Consider the following 20370-nt stretch of genomic DNA (forward strand, 5'->3'; position numbering starts at 1 on the left):
TTAAAAGGGTTACTATAGAGGACTCTGTTTTATATGAAATTTTATAAAATAGTCTTAGATGAAATTTACCATAAAATGAAGTCTACTGGTTAATGTTTTTAACTGAAGAATTATAAGGAACCTCAGTACATATTGTGATAATTATGATTAATGCATCAAATGATTCATTTGATTTTTGCTAACCACATAAATGTTTATAGAATGACTTAGCCAAATTAGCCAATTCATGTTTCAGTTCTCCAAAAATAATTGCATTTTTGTTTTCTAAATCTAGACCATATCTACCACACAATATAACAAAATAAACATCAGTATTGCAAAGGCCATTGTCTTGAGTCACTCAGGAGTATATAAATATAATGCCACACGTTTAAAACAGGCATGCACCTGTCTATATTTGTTATATTTCAGAGCTGCTCTTTTATATCATCAACCATCTGCCAAATAATTGTTCTTCATTTCGGTAAGCCCTTTTCCAGGGTGAACGCCCACAGGAAAGTCCGCCCTTGTCATATAGAGAGGCTCCTTGCAAGGTTTTTGAGTTAAACTGTGTTTTCTTTTTGTTTTTTGTTTTGTCCTCGCAGACACCTTTTGTATTTTTAGTTTCTGTGCTCAAGGTACAGATGCAAGAAATTACCAGCCTCCACAAGTATCCTCATCATCTGTGCAGGAAAAAAAACAAGGAATTTTAGTTTTTATGTGTTTCATTAATTTTCACAAAAAAATTCTACATAAAAAATTCATAATTTTCTTTTTGGAGCCAATTGTTTTCAAGGAAAGAGAGAGGAGGGAGGGAAGGGGAGAGCACATAAACATTTGGCTGCAAAATTGAAGGAATGTGGATAATCCATCCAACATCTCTGGTTTTTTTTTAAATAATCCATAAAACAGGTGGAGACCTAATAGTTCATGAAACAAAAGGACAGATTATTCTGTTCAATGTTTGGGCAAATTACACAAACTATACATTGTCACAAATGTGAAAGTGCTCTCAAGACAGATAGGATAAAACATTTGCAGTTTCTCATTTTTACATGTGAGTATGAGGGAAGGTAGGATTTCCTTCTAACATGGAGATGGTTGTGTTTATTTGTGTATATTTTCACTCAATCCTGCTTCATGATTGATTATACATTTATTAGCCATAATAATAAATGAAACATAGTGAATAATTCAATCCAAAAATAGTGCATTGATTGTTTATCCAGTATCAACAAAGTCTCTTAACAATGTTTTGTCACAGGCGTAGCTTGTTATTTGTTGTAACAATAAATAGAAAAGTCTTATTGCACTTTCATGACAAGCAGATTTTATTTAGCATAGGGTTGAATGGACTGTGGTCTTGTTAGACCACTTGAATGAAAATTCATTCAGAGATTCAGCTATATTTCTTGTGGATGAAATAGAGACAGAAGTTTTGTTGTGTGGTGGGATTGCACTACATTTGTTAATCAGCTCATTACTATATAAATGTCTGTGTTACCCCAACCCCTATCTCACCATAGAGTGTTAATAGCCATATTTAAAGTCATAACTAATTTTTTGAAGTACAATTTCCTCTCACAGTACTAATCACAATCCTCTACCCATTCAACCACATATTTAATCATTGGTAAGCTGAGACAAATTCAACACATTCAATGCAGTCCGCAACAACCCACAAAAATGTATACCAAACAATATTTATTAATTTTTGATGAATAACCATGAAATAATGAGACCAGACACAGAGAACTGGATTAAACTGGCTTCTTTATTTGGTCTGGAACCTATTTAATTGAGGTTGTTTCCACACAGGTCTAAAACCAAGTAAAACCTAAATTTTAAATGCTTGCTTCACTTGGGTTGGAGACCAAACAGTGGCCCAGATCCTCACCAATTTGGCAGAGTGGTGGTCAGATACCCATCCATGGTCTCCCTTCCCTTCTTGATTCATCAAGTAGCTAACAGAGGGCTTTGGAGAGAGGAGAGGCAATTAATCTTCCAAAACCCTCTGTTGGCTGTTGAAGGGACCTGAAAGGGAAGGAAGTCTCAGGACCAACATCTGAGGCTTCAGCTGATAAGTGGAGAGAAAAATGGAGGGTAGGGAGGGGAGACTGGCAGTGCCATCTCCTCCCCCACCTCCCAGCTTCTTGACCCTGAGGTCAGCTGGGATCCGGGATGGTGATCTCAGGTATCTGTCTCCACAGGTTCCATGCCTCCAAAGGTCCTGATTTTTGAGGAATTTTTAAAACCTTGATTAAACCTGGAAAATCTTATTTCACATTTAAACAGATTATCCTGAAACATCACCTGGATGCCTCAGACTAATCTGTGTCCAAGCCCATATTTTAGGGCTGTGTAGATGGGGACTGAGTTGTGCCTCACAATGAGTAGAGGAGGGGAGGAACAATTGGATGTGGGGCTAGCTGAGGTTTCTTACCACTTCTTCAGCCTTCACTTGGGTGAAACACCTCACCATGAGGGCAATGTAATGCTATGGGTTGCTCACTCCTTCTAATAATTTTTCTGGAAGATCAATCCAAGACACTCTGTATCAAGACCCAGGACTTTGTAAGAGAGAAGAAATTTCAGGTTAGCCTCAAGGGCAGCCTCCTTAACAACCTCCCCACCCCAGTCCCAGAACCTTAAAAAGTTGTTCTAGAGTACCATCCTTTATCAAAATGGAATACATTGAACTCTTACATTCTTATCTGATTACCTTGCAGTGAAGATCTATAAACAAGTTAACCATTCCTCAAACATAAGTCCAGCTTAGGCAAAAATAATAGCAACAACAACATTAGAAAAAACTAAAGAATGAAAATGTATTCCCAGCCCTGAAGCGACATCGGAGTTCACACTGCACTGAGGGCAGTGGATGGGTCACTTGTTAAATAAGCATGAGAGTTTGTAAGAGAATGGACTGGCATTAAACAACCTATTGTTTCACCTCAAGAGTTGGTATGTCATGCCAAGTGTGAAGAAGTGTATAATTATATTCTGTATATAGATGAAATGTGTATTTAATTTTGTTTAAACAGTCAGGTTTGGCTAAGTTTAAAATGGTGAGTATTTGAATTGATATGTATGAGGGAAGGTAGCCATCTTAGAATGCTAGAACAGGTTACCATAGCAACAGGGGCGGAGCCAACCGCCGCTTGGAAAGGAAAAGGGGAATGTTTTAAAACCCAGCAGTCTGTGATTTTCCAATCACAGAGAAGGATCTGGTTCTTGTGTGGAGAATCAGACTGGCTTAAATAGAAAGATTTGAGTCAGATTTAGGTTAAACCAGACTAGGCAAGTTAGGTGATTTGTCTAGGGCAAGGGTCCCCAAACTAAGGCCCGGGGGCCGGATGCGGCCCTCCGAGGTCATTTACCTGGCCCCCGCCCTCAGTTTTATAATATCATATATTGTATATACATATAATATTGATAATAATATTATAATGTAATACAATATAACACTAATAATAATACCATATAGTAATATTAATTATATAGTCTATATTACATATAATATTACTAATAATATTACAGTATTGTGGTATAGTTCAATATAGTAATATATAATGCTAACATTGTGCTGTGCTAATAATATAATATATTGTATGTACATATAATTCGTAAGCCACTCTGAGACCCCTTTGGGGTGAGAGGGGTATGATACAAATGTAGTAAATAAATGCAGTAAATAATAAATAAATAAATTTTAGACTTAGGCTCACCCAAAGTCTGAAATGACTTGAAGGCACACAACAACAACAACAACAACAACAACAACAACAACAATCTTAATTAACTTGACTATCTCATTGGCCAGAAGCAGGAGCACACTTCCCATTGAAATCCTGATCAATGTATGTTGGTTAAAATTGTTTTTATTTTTAAATATTGTATTGTTCTTGTTGTTGTTGTCGTTGTTTTTGCACTACAAATAAGACATGTGCAGTGTGCATCGGAATTTGTTTGTATTTCTTTTTCAAATGATAATTCGGCCCCTCAACAGTCTGAAGGATTGTGGACCGGCCCTCGGCTTCAAAAGTTTGAGGACCCCTGGTCTAGGGTCTTTATAGAGCCTGTGGATTAGGGAGAATTAATCCCAGGGGATCCAGTAGGATCAGGGTTTAGTGTAACTTAAAGAAAGAAGTATTTTGAAAGTTTAACCACCTCATAACCGTTGTAACCATTAAGCGAAGTGCCTTTACCAAGTTATCTGAAACCATCAAGCTCTGTACCTGCAATAAACTTGTTTTGATTTTATTCTAAATAGTCTCTGTCATACTCTCATATTAAGTTAAGTAACATCAACACCTGAAGCGGAACAAATAGAGAAAGCTTATAAGAACCAGTACCATCTGCCTGACGTCTCCATTGGTGGCAGCGAAGAAGATAATCAAACAAATCATTAATTAACATCATCTCTCACAAAACATCTTTATTAAGTGGTGGTATCTGTGTGTGTGTGTGTGGGATCAAAAAAGGGTTCCATCACTGATACACATTCCTGTCAGACACCTCACCTCTGTACAATATTGGTGGCAAAGCTGAGGGACTCTAAAAGGGATTCCATTCCCTGTCACCTCAGCATCTCTACATTAATTGGTGGCAGCAGTGGGATTCAAAGGGGATTCCATCCTCTGCCACATCAAGTGCTCCACATAAATTGGTGGCAGCTGTGGGATCTGAAGGGATTCTATTCTCGGCCACATCAAGTCTCCACACCAAGCTATTTTACTTTTGTTCACTATCCACAGAGGCCATCAAATGGTACCCTGGCCCACAGCATAATTCTCTGAAACCTCTCAGGAAAATATAATTTGTAATTGAACTTTTTATTTATTTATTTATTTATTTCAATTATTTATACCCTGCCCTTCTCACCTGAGGGGACTCAGGGCGGCTTACAAGTGGCAATTGATGCCGTTACATTGTTATACAATGAACTAAAATGTTAAAACAGTTAAAACAGTCATAAAATACAATATACAAAGTTTAAAACAATGCAAAGTGCTTATGCCATTCATCCACCAGACCTTATACAAGGGCCATAATTCAGACCGTGTCGAAGCCAACACATACTTATTTTTCAAATGCCTGCGTACATAGCCAGGTCTTCAGTTTTTTTCTGAACCCCAGAAGGGATGGAGCCTGCCGAATGTCACTGAGGAGGGAGTCCCACAGCCGGGGAGCCACCACCAAGAAGGCCCTGTCTCTCATCCCCACCAGCCTTGCCTGTGAGGCGGGTGGGACCGAGAGTACGGCCTTTCCAGATGATCTTAAGGTTCTCATGGGGTCATAGGGGAAGATACGTTCAGACAGGTAAATTAGACCAGAACCGTTTAGGGCTTTGTAGGCCAAGACCAGCGCTTTGAGTTCGGCTCGGTAGTATATCAGCAACCAGTGGAGCTGGCTTAACAAGGGAGTAGTACGCTCCCTGTATGCCGCCCTAGTTAACAATCTGGCTGCTGCCCATTGTACTAATTGAGGCTTCCGGGCCGTCTTCAAAGGCAGCCCCACGTAGAGCGCATTGCAGTAATCCAACCAGGATGTGACCAGAGTGTGGACCACCATAGTCAAGTCAGACTTCCCAAGGTATGGGTGCAGCTGGCGCACAAGTCTTAGTTGTGCAAATGCTCCCCTGGCCACCACTGAGACCTGGGGTTCCAGGCTCAGCAATGAGTCCAGGAGAACACCCAGACTGCGAACCTGTGTCTTCAGAGGGAGTGCGACCCTGTCCAACACAGGCTGTAACCCTATACCCTGTTCAGCCTTACAACTGACCTGGAGGACCTCTGTCTTGTCTGGATTCAATTTCAATTTGTTAGCCCTCATCCAGTCCGACACAGCGACCAGACACCGGTTCAGGACCTGAACAGCCTCCTTTGTGACAGGTTGGAAGGAGTGACAGAGCTGGACATCATCTGCGTACAGATGACACCGCACCCCAAAACTCCAGATGATCTCTCCCAGCAGCTTCATGTATATATTGAACAACATGGGGGACAGTATTGAACCCTGCGGGACCCCACAAGTCAATGGTTGTGGGGCCGAGCAGGTGTCCCCCAATGACACCATCTGGGATCGACCCTCCAGGAAGGACCGGGTCCACTGTGGAACAGTACCTCCGAGCCCCATCCCGGCGGGGCGCCCTGGAAGGATACCGTGATCGACAGTATCGAAGGCCGCTGAGAGGTCCAGCAGAACCAGCAGGGACACACTCCCCCTGTCCAGCTTGTGGCATAGATCATTGATTAAGGCGACCAAGGCTGTCTCGGTACCATGCCCCAGCCTGAAACCAGACTGTGCCGGATCTAGAAAATCAGTGTCAACCAAGAATGCCTGGAGTTGCACGGCCACCACACATTCCATGACCTTGCCCAGAAAGGGGAGATTGGAAATAGGCCGATAGCTATCCAATTGAGTGGGGTCCAGTGATGACTTCTTCAACAGTAGTTTGATCACAACCAATTTAATGCTTGCTGGAAAAATGCCTTCCTGAAGGGAGGCATTCACCACCACCTTCACCCACTTGGCCAATCCCGCTCTGGCTTCTCTCACCAGCCAGGATGCGCAGGGGTCTAGGATGCATGTGGTAGCCCTCACCTCTCCAAGCACCTTGTCCACATCCTCGAGCTCAACCAATTGAAAAGAATCCATCAAAATGGGACAAGCAGATGCTCATGTTATATCCCCGGAGACTGCCGTTAATATGGTGTCAAAGCCAGAGCAGATCAGAGCAACTTTGTCCACAAAAAACCGAGCAAATGCTTCACAGCGGGATGCCAAGCTGTCAGGGATCCCATCTTGAGAAATGGGATTTAACAAACCTCTGACAACTCGAAACAGCTTCGCCGGACGGTTTTTTGCAGACGCAATATTAGCTGCGAAGAAGGCATTCTTTGCAACATCTATTGCCGCGGCATATATCCTTAGGTAGAAACACAGCTGTCTTTGGTCTGATTCGTTCTGCTTCGAATGCCACACGCACTCTAGTTCCCTCTTTTTTTTCGCTTCATCGCTGCCAACTCCTCAGTGAACCAAGGAGATGGTTTAGCTCGGGTACTCGAGAGGGGACGTTCCAAAGCGATCATGTCTATTGCCCTGGCCACCTCCCCATTCCAGAGAGAGAACAGATCATCGACAGGATCACCAACCGAGGCAGCGGGAAACTCCCCAAGAGCCATCAGGAATTCATCCAGATCCATAAGCCTCCTGGGGCTGACCATTTTAATAGCTCCTCCACCCCTGCAGAGGTTAGGTGGCGCAGTCACCCAGGCATATGTAGATGTGAATGTTTAAAAATCCAGCACTATGAAATAAGGAATGGAATTTAGACACGACTTTTAACTTTATTAACATTATGTAATGTATTAATATTGCTTCCATGTGATCTGCTTTACTGAATACTCTGTTTTGTTTATTTTGAATTATTTTCGTTTATTGTTGTATTTTATGGCATTGAATGTTTAACTTATATGTTGTGAACCACCCTGAGTCCCCATGGGGAGATTGGGCATGATAGAAATAAAGTTTTACATAGTTAAGTTTTACTACAGCAGAATCATAGAATCATAGAATCATAGAATAGTAGAGTTGGAAGAGACCACATGGGCCATCTAGTCCAACCCCCTGCTAAGAAGCAGGAAATCGCATTCAAAGCACCCCCGACAGATGGCCATCCAGCCTCTGCTTAAAAGCCACCAAGGAAGGAGCCTCCACCACGGCCCCGGGGAGAGAGTTCCACTGTCGAACAGCTCTCACAGTGAGGAAGTTCTTCCTGATGTTCAGGTGGAATCTCCTTTCCTGTAGTTTGAAGCCATTGTTCCGTGTCCTAGTCTGCAGGGCAGCAGAAAACAAGCTTGCTCCCTCTTCCGTATGACTTCCCTTCACGTATTTGTACATGGCTATCATGTCTCCTCTCAGCCTTCTCTTCTGCAGGCTAAACATGCCCAGCTCTTTAAGCCGCTCCTCATAGGGCTTGTTCTCCAGACCCTTAATCATTTTAGTCGCCCTCCTCTGAACACTTTCCAGCTTGTCAACATCTCCCTTCAACTGTGGTGCCCAAAATTGGACACAGTATTCCAGGTGTGGTCTGACCAAGAATACTGTGTCCAATTTTGGGCACCACAGTTGAAGGGAGATGTTGACAAGCTGGAAAGTGTCCAGAGGAGTTAGCAGAGTTAGCAACATGTAGGAGTTATATTATTTTTATTGTTTGACACTTATTATAATATGGTAATTTAGGCCTTGTGATTCAATCTATAATTCCTGAAACATACACATACACACACACATTTCACTGTATTGCTAACAATAAAATGTTGGCATTTACTGGGATAAATTCAAAATATGTGTTCTTGCCCTTCAGAAAAAACAAAACATTTAACTGCTTTGTTCTCCTGACTGCCTGTGCAGCCAGCCACAGAACTTTAAGTTACCTCGGGTTAATCACAGCAGAGCTTTCCATCTTCATTTTGCTTATCTAGACTGATTGCCTCAAGATATTGTAGTGGAGGAGAAGGTAGGGGAAAGGAAGTAAATGAAGGACAGGTTGAAAGCCACATTGTTGGAAAAAGGAAGCAGAGATATGTTGTTGTTGTTTTATTTATCCAAGTTACAATGTCAATCTTCCTTATCAAATTTCCTGAAGCATTAAAATAATCAAAATACAGTAAAAATGCAAGAAAGCCTTAGAAAGGCAGTAAGATCAGTGACTACTTAGCACAATAAATGCTTTTTACATAGTTGCCAAAACATCATCCAGATTGGTGGCTCCTAGACTGTAGCATCGGTGAAATTCCAAAGTAGAGTACCACAAAAAAAAAAGAAAAAAGGTTTATTGCTTCTGTCACCATGAAATGTAGTAATACAGGTTAAAGACCAATAAGGATATCTTAATTGTTAGACATCAGTGAAGATAATGAAATAAAATTTCCCTTTAGGTAATCCAGAGCAAATTATGACATATAATATTATATATTACAAGACCATCACCAGATACTGATGGCTCAATAATAAAATGGTGAGACAGTGTTTTAAGAATGACAATTGTATAATATTTTATATGACGTAAGCATAGTGATGACTTGGCTATGAACCAGAAAGATCTGTGTGTTGAAAAATGATCTTGAGCACATACTTTGAGCTTTCCGAATTAGTTAGACTTTTTTGGGCAATGGGAACAATTTTCAGTTTATATTGGTAGCTAAAAGTATAGTAAGCATTAGTGATTAATACTTCTCAGCTACCTGTCTGATGTTGACATTATAAAAGACTTTCATGGATAAATTTTCTATACTTTTGAGTTTGGTTTAGATAATTTTCTACCTCATTTCAAAGTGTGTTTAAGGCAAATATATGGAAATAGAACTGAAATTCAGTTGGATAATGTGCACAGTAACAGGATAATCTATGTGAAATATGGATACATGAAAACTTTGCAAATTTAAGGGACTTGTTTTGGGGAATTGTGCTGTTGAGTGTTAAATATTTTGGATAACGTGCATATTAACTGGATAATTTCATTTTAGATATTGGATGTTACCTAACCAAACTTAGATAATTCCACAGAAAATAATGTTTGTCAGAATATATTAGTGTCTGTGTCAGACAGATAAATTAGAAGAAATGCTAAACTGGTCACACTATAATCAACTACTTTGTGTTCAGAATATGTTCAGAATATGTAACTCTTTAACTAAGAAAAATGAGAAATACACTTTGTTTCCATTATAAACCTCTTCTTCCATGTATATAAGAAGGATGAGTGCAGGCATGTAGCGGGGGGGGGGGGGGGCTTGAGGGGCTTCAGCCCCCCCCCCCCCAAATTCTCAGGGTGGTCTGCGAAAAAGCCTTACATTTATTATCTAAAGTGATACGTTTATTCCTATCATGATCTGATCACCATGCTCAATATATCCCATATGCATGGGGGTACTGGGATAATGATACAAAAGGTTGCTAGGGTAGACGCGCTCTCATCCAGACTCAGCCCCCCCCCCCCACACCGAACCAAAATCCTAGCCCCTCCTGAACCAAAATCCTGGCTACGGGCCTGGATGAGTGGATACGTTTTTGGAACAATTGTGCTGCAGTTTCTCTCCCTGGGGAAAGATATTCTGATAAATGTATTCTGCATATGTCACATAGCATGCAGAAGGAAACAGAAGTAATAAAATATATTATCCCATAGTGCATCTTCTGTATGTCTTTCTACAAAGAAGTAAACTACAAACTTTACTTCCTTCTCCCCTGATATTCATTTTACATTTTGTCCTTTTAAATTAATTATCAAAGCACAGCCCTTGTAATCCAGCAGGTTATGGAGGTGTTGAACATGATAGATACCTTCTGGCTCAAGCAATCCTACACTGCCATGAATAGAAACTCTTATTTCAGAATAGGGCTGTAAAAAGATGGAATGCATAATCAGCTTATCTATTAAGTTCAGTAAAATGAGGTGGTAATTGTGCAGTCTATGGGCCACCTGAAGATGACAAACCCCATTTTGTGCTCCCAGGTGCCTCCCTACTGTTTCTCAGCCAAAAATTGCACCTGAATCTTGACTGAAACTCAACAACACACTATGATCTCCACAGCAATCAAGTCCTATTCTGTGCATTCCCTCCTGATCCCATATGCTCATTCTCCTCTTTGTCCTTACCTGTCCACCTTATAAATCTGATATCATTCCCTGAAAAGGCTGTGCAGCAGAATTCATTTGATCTCCTCATTTCAGTCTTCTTCATTTTCTCCAAATTTCCCCCCTCCCATCACAAACAGTCAGTCATGCCTGACACTGAAATGTGGCATCAAACAGTGATCTTTGCAATGATCTAAGCTGTTCTTTTCTTCCCCACCTTTTGCCCTCACTATTCTCCCCTATCCCATAAGATTTACACCATGAACCCCCAAAGAAAGCAGTACAAAATAACTTTCTACTCTTCTCACTTTGCCCATCTGCCTAACTGTTAAAATGTTGGCATCATTGCAAGTGGCAGGCAAAAAGGTGGCATGGCAAAATGTTTCCCCCTCCTGCCTGCCTGCCAGCTAAAACACTGCTGCATCTATTATGGGGAAAAAACTGTTTCTTAATTCTGTGAACATTTACTCCCACTTTCACCCTTTGTGATACTTCCATTAGTACAAACTAAATTCTATTGGCAGCATTCAAAGTGAAAAAGTGCAAAAAAGAAAAAAGAAAAGAAAGAGTATATGCAATTAACTTAGCAGTTAACTCCCAATTGCAAGGGGAGAAGACAGGGTGAATTTTTGCCTTTCCCAGCTCAGGTAATAGCCTCTCCTAGCTTTCTATTTTAACTCATTAATAAATATTGCCATCCTGATCACATTCCTTCACCATATGCATCTCAGTTTTTATATCTTCACTTCACTTCACTTTATTTCTTAATTAGTCGCTCTCCACCAGAGTGCTCCGAGCGACTTACAATTTAAAATATCATTCCACAATATAAAAACATTATATGTCAAATGTTAGGTGGTATGTACTTCAGCAGACAATTTTCCTTTTTACCTTGCTACAAAGCTTATGGAGATCTTCATAGTCAAAAAGTTTCCATAGTTTTGGTGTTTGTTGCTGGAAGAAACTGTAGATTTTTTCTGGCATGTTAACTTAAGAAGAGATGGGAAGGGTAACAAAAGTGGAGGGTGAACAATCAAGGTATGCTCCCTCCACTTTTGAACCCTCCATTTTTTAAAAGCAGTGTCTACAGTTGCCAGAAATATTTTTCAATTCCAGTTAGTGGAAGAGATGAAGAGAACAAGAATTTTCATCTTGAAAGAGCAGGTGAGCAACAAAACAAAAAAAAAAGAGGGCGAGTGAGCAAGTAGTTGAGCAATGGCATTCTGCAGAGAGTCGGGGTGAGGGAAAATTGATCTTCCAACACTGGGCAATACCACCATGGACTAGAATAAAAGTTATTTTTAGCACCTTTGAGCAGAGGGGAAATGAAATGGAACAAAATATTGTGTTGTGGTTCTAAAATCAGTCAAAAGATAGGGAATATATGTCTCAAACAGTAGCTAATTTATGAAAGGCTTTTTAATGTTAGGAATGTTATACATATCCTAAGGGAATAAATTTTGTGGAAAAGAGCAGTTGATAGTCAAGGGAAATGACAAGTACAATTTATCACCCAGCTCTACAATTTATCAGTGGAATACTACCACAATGTAGAAGGTAAATAAATTAGCTTTGGTGCATTTGTGAATTCTGAATATAGTGTAACACATCATCATAATTCATGAAGAGTTATGAACTCTTTGTCTTTTATGTCTCAGAAATATTAATTAAGACTATCATAAACTAAGTCTATGTGATTTTAATGTAAAGTATATTATTGGAGCTTTCTATAGTCTAAATTTTTACATAATTAATATTTGACAAGTTGAGAAATTTAAAAGTTTATTGCCATTGACATTTATGCCTGTTTGAGGACTAGGGAGTTGCATTGGGTAGCATTCTTCCATATAATGTGTTTAATTAGTTACATTATTTCTATTTTCTCCAGGGAAATGATAATGGATGCTTTCAATTCTTATATTCAACCAAAATGCACTGAAGCATATCTCTATATCATTTATCCTAAAATGGGAGGAGAAATTGCTAGGAAATTTGAAATGTGTTGTGCGACTGATTGAGGATATTTGTGGGGGGAGAAGTACAATCTTTATTCAGTTTGAAAACTGGTGTCATTGTGATTATCTAGACTATAACTCCCATGCAGCTTTTAATACAAAAACTAAGATCATCAATTTGAGTCAGAACATGATCTATAAAGGATGTCATCACATGGAGCATTTCCCCCATTCTAGCACACATTAGGTCCATTTCAAAGACAAAGTGGCACGGAGCCCATCAGATGATGTTTGCCTACTTCTAGCCATCACTTTCTTGCCTTTCATTCTTGAAATGGAGTTGAAGCATGCTAAAAGGAAGGAATTCTAAACATGGGTGAGAAATCATGTTCTGAGCCTCTGGCACATGCCAGAACCATCGTACATGTGGTGGGATCTGATAGATTCATCCATATTGAATCTTTTAAGTGATGTGGAGAAATGGGAGTTCCTTACCACTTAGCTTTCACTGCATTTTCTCCTTAATAGTACTAGGCTCAAAATTGTGCTCTTGCTAGCTTTTTCATATAATATTGGACTAATGGAGAGAAGAAAAGCCTTGCAAGAGGGGATCATTGCAAAGAGGTTTAAAATTACACAGGTATATTAAAACTAACACTTTGGTCACATAAGGAGTTTTGTTAGCAATTCCTTCAAGTTTTGTATATTTCTTGCAAGGTGCTAATTGTGCTGAATTCAGTTGACAACACTGCATAATTTTTAGGTTAATATTAGCATAATTCTTCAGGACATTGTTTAGAATAGGTATAGACAAATAATGCACAGTATGTTATTGAAAGTGAACAAAAAGACTGCAATTTATTTGATAAAGTTGCTATCTTTGAATGATTTTATCACAGCATTATCCTAGGGTCTAGTGTACTGGTATGAAATAGGTTGCTACAACAGCCACCTATTTGGGAGTGTTTGTATCCAAGACAAAATTTTGCCCTTTTCTTAAGGATATTACAACGACTGCAAATTGGGAGAATAGTATAAGTCCTTTTCAAAAAGATGGTGAGTAGATTAATAGGTACTGCTCTGGCTGGAAGGTAACGGTGCTCCATGCAGTCATGCCGGCCACATGACCTGGAGGTGTCTATGGACAACGCCAGCTATTCGGCTTAGAAATGGAGATGAGCACCAAACCCCAGAGTCGATCATGACTGGACTTAGCGTCAGGGGAAACCTTTACCTTTACCTTTTATACTGTTCGCAGGGGCAAATTGGGATGGTGTGGCAATTAAATAGGATTCACTGGGAAAATTGATAGGGGAATATACAATCTGGCATACATCTAGGGCACCACCCCCTTTGGGGTGAAACACTCATCTGGTATTCATCTTAACAGGTGAGGTGAAACTAAAGACCCTTGGAATGTCGGGAGTTTGGCCTCAACAACTTTGAGGGAGGCTTCTCTGACACATTCCCCTTAAATGGTTGCTTGGGTGCAGGCTAACCGGGGCCTGGGTTTTTTTGCCCTTATCAGCCCAAGGGTAGGCCGGCTAAGGGCACTACCTTGGATGGGGTTTTATCCACCAGATTCTCCACCAGAATAGAGTTACATTCAGTTCTAGAGTTAAATAGGTAACAATTATTAAAAGTTGCCCATATTTAAACCCATTCTACTTGTGTTGTCTCATTATTTTGGGGCTTGGCAGGCAAATGATTATTGCACATATATACCTTTAGTCCATGTATTGGAACCACTGAAATGTAAAACATTTAATTGATTATGAATGTGACCCATGCCTAAGTCTTGAACAAAGATAGAGTGATTGGAGGATGGATGGGAGATGTTCACATATGAGATCAAGATCAGCTGTGGATAATGATGACAGGGTGGAGGCCTCATCATTGTCAGACTCTGAGGTATAAGTTAAAAGTGGAATGGAAAGTGAAGATCCCTTGCAGAAGGCAAGGTGTCATTTTTGCTTTGTCACTGCCTGTTCTCCTTGGGTCCTGGCTGTACAGCTTCATGTTCTGAATCCGGATTGATTCCTGACTTGGCGTTCCTGACTTGGCGTTCCTGACTTGGCGTTCCTGACTCGGCATTTCTGGCTTGGCGTTCCTGGCTCCTGAATCCAGTTTGGCTCCTGACAACAACGTTTTGCTCCTAGCTTGGCGATTCCAACTTGCCGTTTGGCGTTTCTGGCTTCCACTGGCTCCTGAATCCGGTCTGCTTGGCGTTTCTGGCTCCCCTTTGGCTTCTGAATCCGGTCTGCTTCCTGACGACGACAGTGTTTGCTCCTGGCTTGGCATTTTTGGCACCTTTTGGCTTTTGAACTTGGCTTGGCTTTTGACAATGGTATCGTTTGCACTCATTATTAATGAGTGTTTGGCACTTCCCTGACTCTCTGTGCCACAGCATAGCGTGGTGCTTGTTTCAGTGAACGTTTTGGTTATATTTGAACCGGATTATCAAGTTAGATAATCTGGGTTATCTTTCTGTTCCTGTTTTGTGCCTTTTCTTGAAGCAAAGACGTTTACTTTTGGTGGCAACACTGAAGTTAAGTGTTCTGAGTTCTATTTATCATTTAATAAACATTTGCTAACTTTACTTATTGTGTGTGGCTCTTTAAGAGGAGTCTATATTGTGACACCTAAATATTAGGGATGTGTGATCGATAAAAAAATGTTTCAAACTTCATTACAAAATGGGGAGGCACTGTTGCTTCATTTCTAAAGTGTTTTTGAAATATATTTAGTGAAAATTTCATTACTATAATGAAATTTTGTTACTATTTCATTATAGTAAATTGCACATAATTACATTCCTATAATTGGGGAAACTTCAGGGCCGCCTTTCTCTCTCATTTTAAAGCTATTTGGGTGAAACTTGCTACAATGGTAGAGCACATTTACCACTGTTAGCCCACCGAACATTTCATTTATCCACAAAGTTGGGGAAAATTTCAATTTTTTAAAAAAACAAAATTTTAATAGTAAATAAAATATGTTCTGAGTTTGAAAGTGTTATTTCCTGTTTAATGGTGTAGTCCTTACTCTGAAATTAGTTGTTCTACTCCAAAAACTTTGTTTTTGTGTCACAAACTATGTTAAGTTGGTGGAGACTTAACAATACTATAGCAAAATGTGCCATAAAATGATGTCTCTCCCACATTTATTGGAACTCTGGCTGGCTGGCAGGCTTTCTCCCCTATCCTGATTGGTGCTTTCTGATGCTGATGCCTTCTGGGAAATGTAAGGCAGGGCCTTTTGAATTATCTGGCATAGGGCTCCTCCCTTCCCAAACTATATTTCCCAAAGTTCTGTACTTTTCCCAGAACACTCTGCTCCCTCCTTTCCCACTTCTAATGGCGAGAGGTCATTAATTTATAGAGGAATGGGAGATTTTTGCACTTTGCTTTGCTTTGCTTGTTTGCTTGCCATGAAAATGAAGATCCACTTGAATTTGGGAGGGAGCCTTCTGAGATTTACCAAATACAAATGAAAATGTATTGGGTAATTTTTGGTTCTAACATTTTTGCTGTGGGCCATAAAAATTGCACATGTCTACTAAATATAGCAGGTGATGTCCTTAAAATATTTGTTTACTTTCAAAGAATCTTTACAGTTACAATGAGAAAGTAGTTTTTAATTTCCTTTTTAAAATGTTATTTCCTTTACTGTAATTATTCAACAATAAATCCTGCCTCATCGGAGTTGCATGTTACCTTTTGATGAAAATTTTTACAAAATACTATATTCTTCTGCAGAGTTGCTTGAAAGTACAAAATTCATTCCCTGGTACTACAGTGAAATCTTTATATCCACTAGTGTTTTCTTTGGGGCTCCTTGTGGATATCAAAATATTTGAATTCTTAAGTCTCATTAAATACAATGAAATTTTGAGGAAATGTTAGAAATATTTTCAAGTTGTGGATGATTGAATCTGTGGATGCAGAATCCATGAATGAGGAGGTCTGACTGTACAATATTTTCAAGAAAATCATGATAAAATTGTATTGTTGCAGTCTTTTTCTTGATAAGGTGAATCAGATATGATTACTTCTATACATCAATTTAACATAGGTTAAATGTAATTATCATCCTCAGTTAGAATAGACTTATTGATTCAAATGCTGCATTGTAGATTGACATTTACTTTGATCTCACTGATTGATGAGTCTGTTTTAGCTGGAATAGCAATTGGACTTAAATCATGATGCTTTATTTTTCTGGCTTGTCAGACAAATGGCTTACAGAAGAGTAGTATCTGCTACTTGATTTGTATACAAAGATGTCTCTTTGTGAATAGAAAGTCATTTCAATTTATAGCAGCACTCTTTGTACTTTAGCTAAAGGGTTTCTTTGTACGCTGTCCATTGTAATTTTGTATTCCTGTTGTGTATCCATCTTGCTGCCTATATACAAAAAAAAAAAGAAAAACATATTGCTAAGAGTTGGACTAGTGCTGCTCAATTTAGAAGCAGCTTAACGAAACTTTAAAAAGAAATCTACAGTGATATGTGACTTAAATGACGTTAAATGTTAGACTTACTGTTAAAAACCAAATGCTTTCCTGAAGTATTGGTCCATGGTTTCTGTTTCCTTCTGCAGAAAATTTGACAGATCAGTGGAGAAATGGAGGAATTTCCATCATGATCTGAAAAACTTTGACCACTGGCTAAGAGAAACAGAACAAGATTTAGCTAAAATACAGATAGAGTCTGAGGATCCAGACCTTTCCAAAATCAAGCAATACATGAAGGTAAGATTCATCTGTATTTTATCCTAAGGGGTGTGTACTGTTTGAAGGTATGTTTAAATTTTACATATATACACATCAATCCTAAATTCATTGCATATTTGCAAAATTTAGTATTTATTTTAGTCCAGAATTTGGATCTGTAAAGCATAAAGGTCTGTGTCCCTTCATGTTTTAGGTAGTACACACTTTTGCTCATTTAGGCAGTGGCCAACTAATCCTTTTCTTTGGAATGTCTTTCAGCAAATATGGTGATTTGATTGCTTTTCACCTTGTCTTTCAAAATTCAGCAACACACTGACTTTCAAAATCAAACAATTTATCTAAAATGATAGCTTCTGTTCACAAATTGATATAGATTATGGTATTGAATCACAATTTTAGACATTTTTCTGGTAACTGTGATTATGAATCATTACAATTAGTTTGTCTATTTAGTTGCAAGGTATAGTTCTCAATTATTATTGTATAATCAATATTTTATTTTCAATTCATGGTTATCATGGTTTTAAAAGATGCACTTAAGGAATAACTAGATGAGACAATTGAGATCTGAGATCACAGATTTCTTCCTTTTGGTTAACAGCAGTGTACTGGCCCCCATTTTGAATGCAGGCTGTAGCAATAGTATGGGCTTAATTCCTTCCTATGTTCTTCCTTCTAGTAAAAATCATTTCTTCACAGCTGTTGTTCATCCCTCCAAAAAAAAAAGTTTGTATAGTCCCATTTTAAATTTTGGACTACCCTAAAATCTCATATACTTCCATAGAAGGAATGGTAACCATTTCTGATGGAATATGAATTAATCTTAATGCATTATTAAATATTTTTGTAATAGTGCAGGCATACCTTACCACATTATTGTAAATTGGATTATGGAATTATTAACTAAATTATCACATATTAAAATAGTTAACCCAAAATCAAACACATCTATCTATTTAGACTTCAGCTAAAAATAGGTAAGAAGCAATATAAGTTTCTTCTTTTTGATTTATATACCTTCCAGATAATTATTTTGAGAACAGCTTTTAAATGCTGATTTGTTTTACAGATGAAAAGAAGACACATCCACATTAGTAGAGCCCGAATTCACATCTTTTTCCTCAGGACATATGACAGCATCCTGTCATTCTCATGCCAATCTTTGTGTGTGCACATTAACAGTGTACTCCTTAGAAACAGTTATTTTGGATGTAACAATATCATAATTGCCAGTTTTGTGCTATCAGTGTCATTCATACTATTATTTAAGTTGGATGAACACTTTAAAAAAAACCTATATCTCAGGAAAGAAGTGAGGGTAAGGTAGATTTTAGGGGCACCTTAACCATTTTCTTGGAGTCATTAGTTTATACTTAAGTGTGAAAAGTTTTTTTTCCAAAATCTGACTTCCAACCTGCATTATGACATACAATTATAATGAAAACTAGAACTTCTTTGCCTTTTCTGTGGGGTTTTCTTTATGCAGTTTAGTCATTTTTAGTAAAAGCCAGAATAGGAGGTTTCCTAATCTTCTTTGTCATGTATTTATTTAGTGGTAGCAATCTACACTCTACAGTTGTTTTATTAGCATAGATAATTGCACCAAATACTCTTGTTACAGTGTCTGCAGAGCTATCCAAAGATTGGCTGCAGTATTAAGCAATATAGCTGTTTGTCTGAAGAGTTATGTGTTGCGTTCATGTAAGTCAGTCATAGTTATGCCATTGTTAAATTTATTTTAATTTGATGGATTTAATTTTAATGCAGCATGAGGAGAAACTCTTCTGAGGGCAGCAGTGCATTGTCCATAGCAGCATATTGCTGAACTGTCAGTTTGAGGCAGTGAATCAGAATATACTCACCCATATTATATCCATAATTCCCATTACTCCTACTGTCATAAAATGTTGATGACTTTTTTTTAGCAATCAGCTACTGGAGTGTGCCCATCTAATGAAATTCCTCTTAACACTTGTGGAATATGTGTATGTCTTTTGTGTAGAATATTTTGTCTTTGTAGATATGACAGAACCTGCAATATTTATTATCTGAGTTGGCTTGGTGATACACAACACGTAATACTAGTGTGCTAAGGAAACTAAATAGCTTACACTGTACTTTCTCTGAGCTCTGAGATCATCTCAAGAGGCCCTTCTCTTTATCTCACCACCTTCTTGGGATCATTTGGTGGTAATTCTTGTGAATTCTTGTGAATTCTTTCTGTAGAAAGGTCGCTGCTAAGATAGCCGTGTTCTTTCTCACTTTTCATCAGCAAGTATTTTTATGTCCTGGACTTTTGGGAACTAGGTGGGGTGGGCTTTTAATGCTGTGTGGTGCTTTAAAAAGATTTTTATGTTATCCTTTAATGTATTTTTTGTAGGTTTTTAATATGTTGTTAGCCTCCTAGGTTCTAATTACTGAGAGAAATGTGGAATATAAATGGATAAAATAGTAGTCATTGTCATCGTCGTCATAACGCCTTCACACTGAGGATAATTGAAAATGGGGAAGAGGAATTGGATTGTAAGGAAACTAATTTGGAGAGCCAAGGAAAGAAGGGAAAAGAAAAGGTGCAGTGAAGCTGTTAATAGATTTCTTTTAGCTGCAGTAGAGTTTCTAATTAGAAATATACTACAGGAATGAAGAAAGATTAACTTTTTCCATCCAGTGTACCCACCCAAAATCTATTTGCTTCAAACACCCAACATTTTCCTACATAAATTTACCATATAAACAACAACAAAAGTATACTGGAATGGCAATCTAGATTCAGAAGCAGATGAAAGAAAAATAATGAAACCCAAACTGGGCCAATCATTGAGGGTGGCGTAACATTAAGAGAAGATGTGTGCTATAGAAAAATGAAGACAGAAGTAGTCAGAAGCTCATTAGGAGAAAGAGCAGTTAAATGATGTGAAGCAAAGCAACTAGAAGAAACCAACTAGGAAATGATGAGCCAAGGAGAAAGCAAAGCTATATACTTCTGGAAAATAAACAAGAGTGATCAGAAAGCTAGAAGAATAAAGTCTGAAAGGAATCGTAGACATTATCGTTAT

At 38.6% G+C, this 20370-nt stretch overlaps 1 protein-coding gene across 14 annotated transcripts in view; it reads left to right on the forward strand.

Moving 5' to 3' along the window:
- The window catches only part of dmd (dystrophin), a 1684732-nt gene that overhangs the window by 890877 nt on the left and 773485 nt on the right, over window positions 1–20370 (forward strand). For all 14 annotated transcript variants that reach the window (XR_010004953.1, XM_008107345.3, XM_016992722.2 and 11 more), the window contains one exon: window positions 17182–17332. Coding sequence is in view for 13 of the 14 variants with exons in the window: in XM_008107345.3 (XP_008105552.2) it covers window positions 17182–17332 (151 nt within the window). In the remaining variant the exon portion in view is untranslated. The remainder of the gene's footprint in view (window positions 1–17181; window positions 17333–20370) is intronic.

Source organism: Anolis carolinensis, chromosome 3 (genome assembly GCF_035594765.1).
Source record: "Anolis carolinensis isolate JA03-04 chromosome 3, rAnoCar3.1.pri, whole genome shotgun sequence".
NCBI classification, from domain to species: Eukaryota; Metazoa; Chordata; class Lepidosauria; order Squamata; family Dactyloidae; genus Anolis; species Anolis carolinensis.